This window comes from Pelophylax lessonae (assembly GCF_965119305.1).
Source record: "Pelophylax lessonae genome assembly, chromosome: 1".
Lineage (NCBI taxonomy): Eukaryota > Metazoa > Chordata > Amphibia > Anura > Ranidae > Pelophylax > Pelophylax lessonae.
Genome location: NC_138768.1, coordinates 155,615,988 through 155,630,629, shown reverse-complemented (window position 1 = coordinate 155,630,629; position 14,642 = coordinate 155,615,988). Strand labels below are relative to the sequence as shown.

Here is a 14,642-nt window from a genome sequence, read left to right as displayed (position 1 = left end):
ACGCGGTGCCATTTTCACGCAAACATATTGCGGCGCGCGAGTCAAAAGAAGTTTTGATTCTGCCTGCAAATCAAATCCCCTATGTGTGAATGGAGCCTAAGTCATAGTCTTTTGACTATAATGCCAACTTAGTTTTAGTCATATTTTATTAGACTAAAATAGTGTTAATTTCATCAACAAAAATATTTTAGTTGACAAAATTAACACTGGTTAGCGCTAATAAAATTCTATACCTGCATGTTTGGCCCTACATATTTGCAAATAACATATTTAATACTTGTATTATAGTTGATAAGAAACATACCTGTCCAAAGATATGATGACAGTTTCATTAAGTTCAGGTATGTCATCAGCTTTAATTGTGATATTTATTACTGTGTCGCTTTGTCCAGAAAGGAAGATCACAGAACCATTGAAAGGACTTAAGTCACCAAACGTGATGTCATTTGCATTGGGGCCAGAAGGCTTTAGACTCCAGTAGACAACTGCATCTTCTCCCGTTCCATCACGCTGAAGAGCTATTGACACCTGAAAGGAACATGGGTACATGAGTGATAAGAACTGAAAAGGCAAATTGGAGAACACATAATAAAGTATTACATTGTATTTAAAGCTAAGACTTTCCTAATTTTGGCCTGGTTCACACTGGTGCAACATGAAAGTCGTGCGACTGTCAAACCAACTTTGCCCTACGACTTCGGTCTGACAAAGATCCGACTTTAATGAACGGGATCCCATTTTGAAGCAACTTTGAGATGAGTGTGAAACTTGGGGCTTGAGATGAAACCCCACACCAAAATATTTTTTTTTAAAACAAAACGGCGTAGGGTCCCCCCCCAAAATCCATACAGGACCCTTAGTCAAGCTTGCAGCCGTGCAGGCTAGGAAAGTGTGTGTGTGTGTGTGTGGGGGGGGGGGGGGTGCGAGCGAGCACCCTCCCTACAGAACCATACCAGGAAACATGCTTGGGGCTTTGGGGCAGGGGGGCGGGGACCCTGTCCCCTTGTGACATCACAGACCCATCATGCCCAATGCAATGATGTAAAAAAGGGAACGGGCTCTTCAGGTGACATCGGGTTGGTGGCGACAGCCATCGTGCATAATGTTGGAGCTACCACGGGGGAGCGTTATTTCCCCGTTAGCCTGTGGCCAGTATGGAGTTGTACGATGATGTTCAATAGCATTTGATTTCAGATAGTCCTGAAATTCCTGAGAAGTAAATTGGGCACCATTATCACTCACAATCCGTTTAGGCAACCCATGAGACGCAAAAATTCTCTCCAACCCCTCAATTACAGTTGATGATGTAGCTTTAGTGAGAACTACCACCTCTTGCCACCTTGAATAATAGTCCACAACAACTAAAAGATGGTGTCCAGATGGAATGTCACACAGATCAATGGCTAAATCTTCCCATGGTCCCTCAGGTAGAACAGTGTGAGTTACTGGTTCTGGTTTAGGTTTGCTGCCCACCAACTGACATGCTGGACATGAAGAAACCAAACGTTCCACATCCTTGTCAATTCCTGGCCACCAGACTTTCTCACGTAATCTTTGTTTGGTGCGTACAATGCCTTGATGGCCCTCATGGGCTAAATGTAATGTACGTTCCCGTAAGTCTCTAGGCATCACAATACGATGGCCACGTAGAACTAGTTGTCCTGCAATACTCAGCTCTTGTTTGATTCTGTGATAGCTTGGGTCACAATCCACCCAAACCCCTTGTCTTACACATTTTCTCAATCGAGCAATGTCCGGATCCACAGATGACAATTCTTCAACCTCCCGCGGTGTCAATGCCTGAGGCATGGCGTTAGTAGCCACAAAACGAATGTACTCTTCTGCTAGGTTATGAACAGGTGCTGAAGACTGAGGCAATCTGGAAAGTGCATCTGCCGCATTAGTCGGTCCAGGTCTGTACCGCACTGTAAATCGGTATGGTAACAATCTGAGAACCCATCTTTCAATTCTGGCGGATGGTTTTGAGCGTGGCGAATATATCACTTCCAGAGGCTTGTGGTCTGTGATGATTTCAAAATCAAGGCCGTAGAGATAGGTGTGAAACCTTTCACATCCCCAAACAACAGCCAAAGCTTCTTTCTCGGTCTGAGAATAACGTCTCTCTACATCAGTAAGGGATCTGCTTGCATACTGAATAGGCCTGTAATCGCCTGTGCATTGTCTCTGAACCAAGATGGCGCCTAACCCCACAGGGATAGCATCCACAATAACTTGGGTGTGTGCAGTAGGATTGAAATAAGCCAAAGTTGTGGCGCAAGTCAGCCGTCTCTTAAGTTCATCAAATGCACCTTGTTCCAAAAGGCCCCACTTCCAAGGGACTGTTTTGCGAGTTAACAATCTCAGAGGTTCACTGGCAGTCGCCATATCTGGAATAAACTTGGCACAGTAATTCACTAGCCCAAGAAAACTGCGTACTTCTGCAGGGTTTTCAGGATTTCTGGCATCAGACACAGCTTTAATTTTACAGTCCTCCGGACCAATGTCCCTGTCAGACAGCACATGGCCCATAAAAGTCATTTTATTCATTTGAAATGTGCACTTCTTCTCATTTAATGTTAACCCTTTCTCCTTCAAGCGATTTAGCACTGCACGGAGACGTTCATCGTGCTCCTGTGTGTTTGTTCCCCACACAATTATATCATCAGAAATGTTATGCGTGCCTTCACAACCATGTAGCACTTGCTGAATCACATGTTGATAGGCCTCCGGTGCTGACGATACGCCAAACATCAACCTCTTGTATCTAAAAAGACCTTTATGGCTTGCAAATGTAGTGATGACTCTAGATGCTGGGGTCAATTCAATCTGATGATAACCCCTTTTCAAATGCAGTTTACTGAAGACACTTGCCCCATTCATTGCATGTAGAACATCTTCAATAGTGGGAATTGGATGTCTCTCTCTCTGCACAGCTTGGTTAGCACATCTCATGTCCACACAAATCCGAATATCTGTGCCCTTTGCTACAACAACTAACGGCGATACCCACGGAGTGGGTCCTTCCACAGGTTCAATAATGTCAAGGTCTAGCAGCTCTGCCAGTTTGTGCTCAACAGGTGATCTCAGGCTATAAGGAAGTCTGCGTACTGGCTGTGCAATAGGCTTTACATGTGGATCAATGTGAAGCTCCAACTGAAAATCCTTTAATTTTCCAAACCCAGAGAAGCAATCTTTAAATTCCTCTTTCAATGCAGAAATAGCAGGAGACAGCATATTCACTCTTGCGCTGCCGACATCACGGCCAATCTTTAACACCCCTAGTGCCATTGCGGTTTGACGACCAAGCAGAGGCGACACTGTGCCATCTACAACATAGAATTCGGTCTGCAATGGAGGACCAGTCTCATGTGTTTGAACAGAGGTATAAAATTTGCCTTTAAGTTGTAGTGGTGTACTGGAGCCATAAGTATAAATCTGTTTAGTGGTGTTTCACAATTTAAGGTGATTTTCTCTGCTATTAAGACTGTGCCAAGAAGCTAAGTCCATAACATTGCATGTAGCTCCAGAGTCAATCAACACTGACACATCTGTATTTCCAATCTTAATGGTTAATGTCCCAGCTTGCAGAGAACACAGGGGGAATATAAATTCACAGTCAGGAGCACTCTCTTTATCCTCAGCTATAACATTTACTTGTGCTGATGGTCCTTTGGTTTTGTTATCTCTGGTTGTACTTCTACACACAGCTGCAAAATGACCTGTCTTTCCACAAGCATAGCACATTTTATTCTGTACCACAGTGCAGTCCTGACATGTGTGTCCCTCTCTGCCACATTTACTGCAGGTTATATGTAAAGTCATCTTTGGAAAACTCTCTTTCCTACTCCAGATATTCCTATTATTATAGATAGGTTTGGAGACTGTATTGACAGATGCAGTGTCCTTGGTTTCAATATGCAGAGCCTGGAGCTCAGACAGTTCAATGGCTCTTGCAATCTCCTGCAGACTAGTAAGTGTGAGACTAGGTTCTCTCAATAATCTCCTCCTGAGGTGCACAGATGTGCATTTCTCTATGACCTGATCTCTGATTATCTCCTCAGTTACAGTCCCAAAATCAAAAGACTTTGCCAGATATTTCAGCCTAGTCACATAACTGTCTGTGGTTTCTCCCGGTTCTTGCACAGCCTGTCTAAACTTATATCTTTCATAGGGAATATTTTTCTTTGGCTCAAAGTACTCACTCAGTCTATTCATGGCTGTCTCATAGTCTGAATCATCCCCTGTTGCTCCCAGGGTTTCAAAAATGTCCTGAACTTGAGGTCCAGCTAGATGCAGCAGCATGGCTCTCTTCTGAGCAGGTGCAGTCACTCCTGTGGCTATAACATAGAGCTGAAATCCCTTCTTCCACTTGTCCCAGCGCTGTGAGAGACTAGTGTAGTCTCCAGACACATCAAACGGTCCGATAGCTGGTAAATCCAGAAAGCTAGCCATCCTCGTCGCCAAAATGTAGTGTATTAACACAGACCAGGCTGTACAGATTGCTTCTTTATTCACTGAACATCACGCATGCAACTAACTTCAGCCACACCCAGCTCCCAGACATATACATAATTGTAACATTTTGCAGACAGCAACTTAACCCGTTGCTTACCATACTACACCATGGATTGGACATTTTTTTCCAGCACATCCCACAGATGCTTTATTGGATTGAGATCTGGAGAATTTGGCAGTCAATACCTCAAATAGTTGTTATGTTCCTCAAACCATTATTGAACCATTTTGCAGAGTGGCAGGGCAAAGTATCCTGCTGAAAGAGGCCCCTGCCATCAGAAAATACTGTTTCCATAAAGGGGTGCACTTTGTCAGCAACAATGTTTAGGTAGGTGATCAAAGTAACATCCACATGAATGGCAGGACTCAGGGTTTCCCAGCAGAACATTGCCCAAAGCATCTCACTGCCTCTGCCAAATTGCCTTCTTCTGGTAGTGCAATTCCTCTTTTTCCCAGGTAAGTGACACACTCACCCGGCCATACACATGCTATAAAAGAATTAGACCAGGCCACCTTCTTGCATTGCTCTGTGGTTCAGTTCTGATGCTCACTTGCCCATTGTAGGTATTTTTTTGTAGGCTGTGAACACTGATCAGCATGGGCACCCTAAGCAGTTTGCGATGCATTGTGTGTTCTGACACGTTTCTATAAGAACCAGCATTACATTTTTCAACAATTTGTGCTACAGTAGCGCCTATATTGGTACGGACTATATGGATATGGACCAGCCTTCGCTCTCCATGTGCATCAATCAGCCTTGACTGCCCATGACACTGTCACTGTTTTTCTTTCTTCCTTGGATCACCTTTGGTAGGTCCTGACCACAGCAGACCAGGAACATCCAACAAGAGATGCAGTTTTGGAGTTGCTCTGGCCCCATTATCTAGTCATTACAATTTGGCCCTTGTCAAAGTCACTCAAACACTTTTTTCAGCTTTTAATACATCAACGTCAGGGACAACGTGTTCTCCTGTTGCCATATATATCCCACCCACTTTTAGGTGCCATTGTAAGGTGATAATCAATAATATTTATTTACATGTCAGTGGTAATAATGTTATGGCTGATCAGTGTATATTTTAACATATTGTATTCTGTTACCACTGTATAATATTCTTTTTTATCCTTCTTGGCTTCTAAAGGACAAAACAACAAGCTTGCTTTAACCCCCCATATACCTCCAGCCACAACAATCAGTACTGGTGGTAATATTTAGTACTTCCTAGGTATGGAGGAGGTAAGTATATCCTCATACAGTTAAGTAAATCTATTGTTTTACCCTGCATAAAGTGCATGTTCACTTCAAGGAAAACTATAATGGTGTGGGTCAAATTCATCCTAACTTTGTTAAAAATGTAAACATTGCTAAACTGATATTTTTATATATTTTTAATGTATTATATATAGTAATGTTTTTTTTTTCCCTTTTTACAAATAAGCATTTTTTAAATGACACTGTTGTTCCTTTTAAGCTTTTTCTTTCTCATTAAATAGCTATTGCCTTTTTTACTCTGTAATTTGTGATTCAGTTTTTCAGTTCAGTAAAATGGCTTATTTCAGCAAGGCAGTGTAGGTTAGCTTGGTATACATGTATAAATTGACCGAGGGCTCCACCTGCTGCCCAGAAATATAAAATATGAAATATTGTGAAGTTCTCAACATTCTAGAAGATATAAAAAAAACACTATATATTCATTTTAAGGAGCAAGCAGCTTTTTGGGGGATTTAATGTTTAAAGAGTTGGAGAGATTGGGTAAGTTTACTTTTAAAAGGCACTTCAGGGGTTATATAAATAATATGTTAGGAATAAAGGAGATCAAAATAAAGAACTGTCTGATATGCTTTTTGCCCTTACAACTGTGCAAGCAGTGGGGCAACATTTATATTGACTTGAAAAAATTAACAAATTATCTCACAATGATGAATTTAGCCACCTTTTTTACACCTTTGCAAGCCAACAAGTAGACATTAGACATTAAAGACAGGGCTGAAGAATGGCTGCCAAAAAATAAATATATTTATTAATCAATAATAATACCATTAATATTATTTCAAGTTGAATGATCTTTTTGTATTGAATTCTGTGAGATTAACACATAGGGGGAGATTTATTAAAACTGATGCACATAGAATCTAGTGCAGCTGTGCATAGTAACCAATCAGCTTCTATGTTTTAGCCTAGGCTCACACTGATTGCTGGTTTAAAATTGTGTGAGTTCAGCTGAACCCGCACAATTTCAAACCAGCATTTCAGTCAAACTTCGGGGGTGATTTGAGAGACATCTGTGCGGGTTCCTGCACAGATGTCTGTTAAAATCGCCCCCGAAGTCGCCAAAAACTACTTTTGGGAATTGGTGCGTTGTCACACTGATTCGAACAGTGCCGTTGCCGGCAATAGACTCAGATTTGACAGGTCAAATCGCATGACAAATTGGCCCGATGTGAACGGAGGCTTATTGTCAAAGCTTAATTGAACAAGCTGACGTTAGAAGCAGATTGGTTACTGTGCACAATTTCACCAGATTCTATGTGCACCAGTTTTAGTAAATCTCCCCCATAATATTAAGTGTACATCTCTATGAAGCTTGTGTGTATGTGTATGATTTACAAAGAAATCTGCCTACTCGGTTTTCATCCTCAAACATACATGTGAACATTTTCTTACCACTTCTGAAGAAACATTCTCAGGTTCTGACACAACGATTGGGCGATTAGTCATGAAACCAATTTCTCCATTAGCAATATCTGAAGTAATCTTCAATGTCACATTTTGGAGAGGACCGAGTCTGGGACTTATGGGTGGCACTAAGGGGATGGGTCTCAGTAACTCGCAGGACTCAAGCTGAAATATGAAAAACAGTGTATTGGGTACAGAATGTAGTAATCATCAAGTGAAAAGTACAAATACTATTTCTGTTGCACCTTTAAATACACTTTAAGATAGAAGTGGCATGTTTAACGTCAACTTACATTTTTTTTTTTTTTTCATAAAAGACATTAACACACCTTCAAACACTACACATTACTTGACATTTTTATACAAAATGATTATTTAGTAAATTTAAAATATATACACCGAGCAAAAACATAAATAGGGGTGTGCTGAGCCAGGCCTACTCCATCAGGCCAGCGTACCTTTGTTACCTCACTCCCAGTAACAGAATGGGGTCCCACCGACCACATAGACCTTATGTGTGCTCTCCATAAACTCTTCCTTTCCCGTACTTCGTGATCAGTCCATAGATCTCCGTAACAGGGGTTTGCTATAAGATACCGACTGGTAGGGAGAGACCCAAAACATCGACCCCCTTCGCTACCAGAGGCCCTGTCATCTTGCTGATGTAGCACCCTCCTAGGTAGGTGCTAGGTAGGCAGAGCCTAGTGTCTCCATTTGCTTATCAGGGGAGCCTAATTGTTAGTTAGGCCTGTTGCATGTCTCCATGTGTGTTTCATCTGGCCTGAGGGAGTGTCCCCACTGTATCCAATAGGGGAGCCTGTTGGACAGTGGAGAAAACCCAGCCAGTGACACACAGGCTTTTGTATCTATTCCAGTGGGTTGGTATAAACAGTGGTGCATCCTGGGATATGTTATAAAAGCCAAGGGCACATGTAAAAGGGTGTCTTTGGACAGGAAGCCAGGTCCCAGAAGGAGGGTGTCATTTGTCTCTCCTTCTGCTGCAGTGGATGGTGGTCACAGGCGGTCGGCCTTGTGAGCCAGGAGTGTGGAGCTGAGACAGGGGGTCTGGCGTATGCTGACTAGTGGAGTTGGAGGCAGAGCAACCTTGGGAAAAACAGTGTCCGTGAGTACCAGGAAGCTTGTCGGGGGTCTTTCCAGGAAGGGGAACACTCCAGTGGAGAGTCAGTGGACAGGTGTCAGCACACTCAGCAAGTGAGAAAGGGGGTGCCAAGTTTGAAGCCTGAAGAGTGATTGAAACTGGAACACATTATCTATCTTCATTTCAGTGGCAAGGTGAAGTAGCGGCCTTGCCGCACACTACAGCTAGTTGTCCTCAAGATTGTGCATAGTTCATAGTTGGAGTATCCCACTCATCCCTTCTCCCATCCCAGTTCCAAAAAAACAAAACAAAAAAAAAAACAAAAAAAAAAACAACATCCCCTGGATTGATTATTGACTGAGCCAAGGACTTTCAATGCTATTTGTCTGCTATCATTTGCTAAGGGTAACCGAGGGGAATCAAGAAAGTGTAATACTCAGCAGTCCTCTAGGGGGTAGTGATACACTAAGTACCCCCTAACAACTGGTTGCTTGCAGCTTGTTTCCTCACTTGGTTACCCATAGCAACTACACTCACCTTCTGTGTCTTTCTGAATTAACCCTTTTTGTAAAAGTGAAACTTCATACCTCGTAGTGCATTTATTTTTATTTTTTTACTTACTAGGAGCATGCAAAGCATTTGCGAGTGCAAGGCAGGACTCCTGCAGACTGTCTGTGTAAACTGTCTGTGCTCGTACCTCGACAGGAGGCATCAATGAACTACCTGGAGTGCTCAACAGTGCCCTAGTAGTTCACTGAGAACTGCAAGCCGATAGTCGCAAAGGCTGTCGGTACTTGTAGTTCTCCCATTTACAGAACTCTGTGAATGAATGACACAGCCAGGCGGATGGAGTCCCAGCCGGCCGCATTTTTTTTTATATTGTGACAGTGACATCAGGGAGAAGATCCCTGTCTTGCTGTCACTACAGGCAGCAGATCAAGGAGAACATGTAACATTATCCCAAATGTGAACTTATCCTTTAAATTCGGCAAATAGCAGCTGTGCGTTAAGATTGACAGAAACAGGTCACATTTGTTTCGTGCAGATGAGGTGTTAAACGCTTTATTAAGAATGCATAGGGATTTACAGTACAACATTACTGAGCGGAAAGGGTCAGTCCGCATACAACTAAAATTTCCCTCTCTGGGGTTGATTTATTAAAAGAAAACAAGCTGGTCACTTTGTAAGGAAAGTTGCACCTAGGAAGAGATAATGAATGTGGTGACATTTCACAAAGAAATCTAATCAGGTGCATGGAAAAAAAAACTGCTTGCATATGAAAAGATGATGAAAGTCAATAGAGTTTCACTTTTTTTACATAGCTCTGGGGAAAATTCCCTTACAAAGAGAGCAGTCTATTATTTGTCTTTTAGTAAATCAACCCCAGAGGGTCCACTGCACTCTGTAACTTCTTCAACCATAGTTACAAAGTTAGTCAGGTTGAAAAAAAAACACAAGTCCATCTAGTTCAACCAATAAAAGAGAAAAAGGAAATAAATCATAAAATCCCATATATACAATTGTATACGCACAGTTGATCCAGAGGAAGGTGAAAAACCCCAATTTAGCATGAACCAATTTGCTACAGCAGGGAAAAGAATTCCTTTCTGATCCCCGAGAGGCAATCAGATATTCCCTGGATCAACTTTACCTATAAATGTCAGTGCCCACTGCCCAGTTATATTATGTGCATTTAGGAAAGAATCCAGGTCTTTTTTAAAGCAATCTACTGAGCTGGCCAGATCCTCCTCTTCTCAGGTCTCTGGCTGGAGCTCCTGGCCCCTCCCTCCTGTTGAGTGGTCCCACAGCAAGCAACTTGCTATGGGGGCACCCGGGCTGAGCTGCAACTCCGTGTATGCATTCAGACACGGAGCTGCTGTTCAGTCCCGCCCCCTCTCTCTCTCCTGATTGGCTAACTGAGTTTGATTGACAGCAGTAGGAGTCAATGGCTCCGCTGCTGTGTCTCAAGCAATCAGGAGAGAGAGTTTGAGACAGCTGAGGCACTCATAGACATCGCTGGATATAGATGGGGCTCAGGTAAATATTAAAGGGGTTGAGGGGGGCTGCTACATATAGACAGCTTTTTATCTTAATGCATAGAATGCATTAAAATAAAAAACCTTCTGACTTTACAACCCCTTTAATGAGTACTTTCTGAATTCAGTCTTGTAGACAGTTTCCTATCCATTTTCAAACTGATGTTTCCAAGCCTGTAGACTTTACCTTACCAACAGGTGAAGGTAAATCATTTAAAAGTAAATGACTGGTTCAGTGTATTTTTTAAAACAGGGCAGGTTTAGTATAAGATAATTAATACGATGCACTCATAATTTCAATCTAGGAGTTTAAGGATTTAACCTTCAGTTGAGTATTTTGGATATTACGTAATACATCCTTGGAATGAACAGTGGCTCATTCTATGTTCTTCTTTGTGTGCAGTGTACAATATATTGGACGTTTTTCAAAATCTCTTGTACTAAGCAGTGTAATACAACAAAAGTCTGGGTTTGCTTGTTAACACATCGGCTGTTTTTTTTCCCTGTACATTGATCTTTTGGCTCATTTGTCCAAGCAAGATGGGCTGGTGGATAAAAAAGACTTCTAATATAAGTAAAGGGTCACTTTTTCTCTGTACAAGTTAAAGTAAGTCCTTCCTGGGAATGCAGCCAGACACCTACCAAAAGAATCACACATTAAGAAATACCCAAAAGATGCCAACCTGCTTTTTCTTCTGCAAATGTGTTTCCTTTTTATAAGCGGAAGACTTTCTGTAAAAGCTTTTTGTTTCAGACAAGCCGCTTTGTGTTTATTGTTGGTTAGTTCTTGTACGTTTTTGTATTACTTGTGGATCAGCTTGAATGTTTGGCCAAAGACATTAGATGTCTTCTGCATATTAGGAAACAATCTAGCCAGCAAAACCTTTCCCCATTTTTCCAAAACTAATGCTCTATTGTATGAAAGGGAAATCAAATTGAAAATATTTAACTTAGCAACACCCTATGGTTGTGATCCAATTTTGTCATCTCTATCCTAGCGACAGCTTAACATCCTCTAATTGTGCCAAAAAAGCACAAGGCAATGGCCATTCAATTTCCAAAAGTTACTCTGTACTGCACTAAGGTAAACATTTTGCTACAATGACATTAAACTTTGTTTAAAAAATGTCAGAGAACAATTATAAGGGTGCCCTAGGTCAGAAAATGACCTCTACAAATGTTAACAAAGTCAGCAAAGCACTGTAAAGGATATAAGAAAAACAAAATATCGGCGCTAATTCACTAATGAATGTTTTTCTTATATTTCTTATACACGGTGGGGTCACCGAATAGAATTGGCTGCTTTTTCTTCATCATTCTATTCTTGTATTTAGACACTATTTTCCATTTATTTTGATTATAGTTCAACACTCTTCAGGTAGCGGATTGGTCATCTATACTCCTCTACTGTAAAGGATACACAACTCAGAGCCTGTACACAAAGCCAGCACTTCTTCCACGTCAAGGTTAAAGTTTTACTGAATTCACAACAGTAAAATCAGTCTGTATATGCAGTAAAGCATGTTTTGTATACTGCAAGGGGTTAATCCTTTGCATTGTGTATAAAGGCTATTTGATCCTGTCTCTCAGATCCTCCTCTTCTTTCACTGTCTCCAAAAATATAACCTGACATTTACAGAGCCAGGGGGTGGGCTGCACATGCTCAGTTTGATGTGTATTGCTAGAGGATTTTTTTTATCTTGGGAGAGTGCATGTGATCAGCACGTGGCCAATCAGCATTGTCCAGACAGAGGGCCAGGGGAGAATGAAAACTCCTCCTACAAGCTTTCCTAGGAACTGATACAAGTCACAAGGCTGCTGATGAGAAAAGGTATTTATCCGTTTATATTTACTAAAATAGTTGCATTTCCATGTTCTGTGTACTGTGGGAGACCAAATATAGTGATTGCAGGGTCTTGGGATTAGCAATCCTCTAACTTCTTCATGGGTCTGATTCATCAAGCTTTGTTTGCAGGTAAGGTGCCCTAAATTAAACTTTCAAGCAATAGTCACACAAAATAATAATGTTTGAAAAGCCACTTTAGCATGCCATAAGTGTTACTGCCGCTTGATGCATCAAGGTCTATATCAAGACAGGGTTTTTTTTCCATTGATCATGTTATACCTTGAATTGTATTCCTGCATTTTATTGATAGCTTTTAATTTCACCTACTGCACAGTGCTGCTAAACAAAAAAGTTGATAGTAATCTCTTTTATTATTATCTCTTTTTAATTTGTTTACTCCTAATCTGTAACTCTTTTAATTGCCATAAATCCATAAAATGTATGAATTTAGCATGACATTTGAGTTGTATTTACCATCTTGTAATACAGTATATTAATATGTTTAAAAGCTGAAAAATAATATTCTTAATATTAATAAAAAGAATAATACTAAAAACAAATTGACAAAAATAATGGGACAAGCAAGGTTATGCTGTCCACAGGAAGAGCATAATAAGGGCTATCTCCAGGTTTTTGTCAAGCTCTAAGGGGCAATTATGATAAAATCAATAGTTTAGCTGAATATTTTGGCACACTTTTTTGTAGCACTAGTGGACCTGCAAATAAACTACAGATACTATTTGATGTAATTTAAATCTGTTCTTTCTGTTATGTTTTCTTAAAACCTATACATTAAATGAACAAATGAGGATGTGGCTGTTACAAAACTTCGAGGTTCTTGTTTTTGATTGACAAACATGTACAAGTTTACAATAGCAAGAGAAAGATCAAACTGTATAATCACACCGTACCTGCATATAAAAATGAGCTCCGTTTTGAAGAAAGGCGTCATTCCTTATGGACAGATTTACAGTAATAAGTGAATTATTTTCCAGAAATGTAACACTGTTTTTCAATGACACATTAAGAACTCCTTCTCTAGCTCTCTCAGGATCCACTGGACCAGCTGGGATATACATTGTGGTATAAATCAATTTCACGTCTCCTTTGGTTCCACCTTGCCTCACAAAACTCAAGGTCAGATATCTCCCTTGACGCGTGCTCACAATTTTCTGCTTTTCCATAGCATGAAATTGAATTGACCCATATACATCATCACTGTCCTGAATGTAGAACACAAGCTGCAAAACAAATATTGTACAGTGAGGCCAGCTTATGCAAAAGTTATACGATATTACTTTTCATACCCCCATAACAAAAAAATCATTGCAATTTTTTCAATCTTAAAGCAAATCTCCAGGCAACTCTCATTAGAACCTTTCTAATGTAAAAATCACAGGTATGTTAAAAAAACTGTTGTTTTAACAGTTTTTTTAAACTTTATATTCTCTTTGCACAGAAGATTTTAGGCAACCTGTGAGACGGTGGAATAATTATAGCCGTTACAGCCCACACAGCTACTATGGGGCCTGATGGTGGGAAAGGGCCCTACTAGGGAGGTTGATCCTGTCTCTTTGTTTGTTTTTTTTTATTAACTCTTTATTTTTTTAAAGTACACTGCAACCTATTCATTTTGAGAGAAGAGTATTTCTTTTCCAATAGTTTTTATTGAGATTTTTAACAAGGTGTAAAAAAATCAACAGGTACATCAACTTCCAATATTATTCATAAATTGTATATCAGGTTACATAAGTACTGATCATGGTGACTCAATATAATTTCCTTTAGGACCATTTACTTAACATGAAGGAACATAAAACCAAAGCTGTGGTCCCCAAGAAAATACCCTCTCCTGCCCAATACATCTCACCCCTCCACTTAAGGTCTCATGGGGGAGGGGAGGAACAGGGATGGGGGGGTATGTCTCTATTCCACCAGAGCTGATGTTAGATGCACAGAATCATGCTTTGGGATTATGCTGTTACTAGCCACTGACCTCCTTTGCATTCCCCCAATCTGTGCATAGATTTATTGCCTTCAATGCTTCTGGTCATCTTAGCTAGCATTTTGCCTGCCTCTGAATTAGACATACTGGGGTTGATTTACTAATAGCAAATGGACTGTGTGCTTTACAAACTGCAGTTGCACTCTGCAAGTGCAACTGCTCCAGAGATTACTAAAGGAGCAAAAGCACAGTTGACTTCAATCATTCAATCATGTGCAAGCAAAAATGCTGTTTTGTTTTTTTTTTTTTTTCCCTTGCACGTGATTGGGTATTCTTTGCAAAGTGAATATTTACCTCATTTACTAAGCTCTGAAGCAACTGCACTTGCAGAATGCAACTTCACTTTACAAAGTGCACAGTTTATTTGCCTTTAGTAAATCAACCATACTTTATTTTCGGGTCCATTGCACTATTGTCAAAATTTACATTGTGAGGTGCCACAGAAAGCAGCCACTGGGGGACCC

At 40.7% G+C, this 14,642-nt stretch overlaps 1 protein-coding gene across 1 annotated transcript in view; it reads right to left on the bottom strand.

The window, feature by feature from the left end:
- Positions 1-14,642, bottom strand: part of ADGRV1 (adhesion G protein-coupled receptor V1) — a 654,157-nt gene that overhangs the window by 559,412 nt on the left and 80,103 nt on the right. The window contains exons 10-12 of the mRNA XM_082259824.1: positions 13,085-13,414; positions 7,181-7,357; positions 305-528 (exon numbers count right to left, since the gene is read on the bottom strand). Coding sequence (XP_082115950.1) covers positions 305-528; positions 7,181-7,357; positions 13,085-13,414 — 731 coding nt within the window. The remainder of the gene's footprint in view (positions 1-304; positions 529-7,180; positions 7,358-13,084; positions 13,415-14,642) is intronic.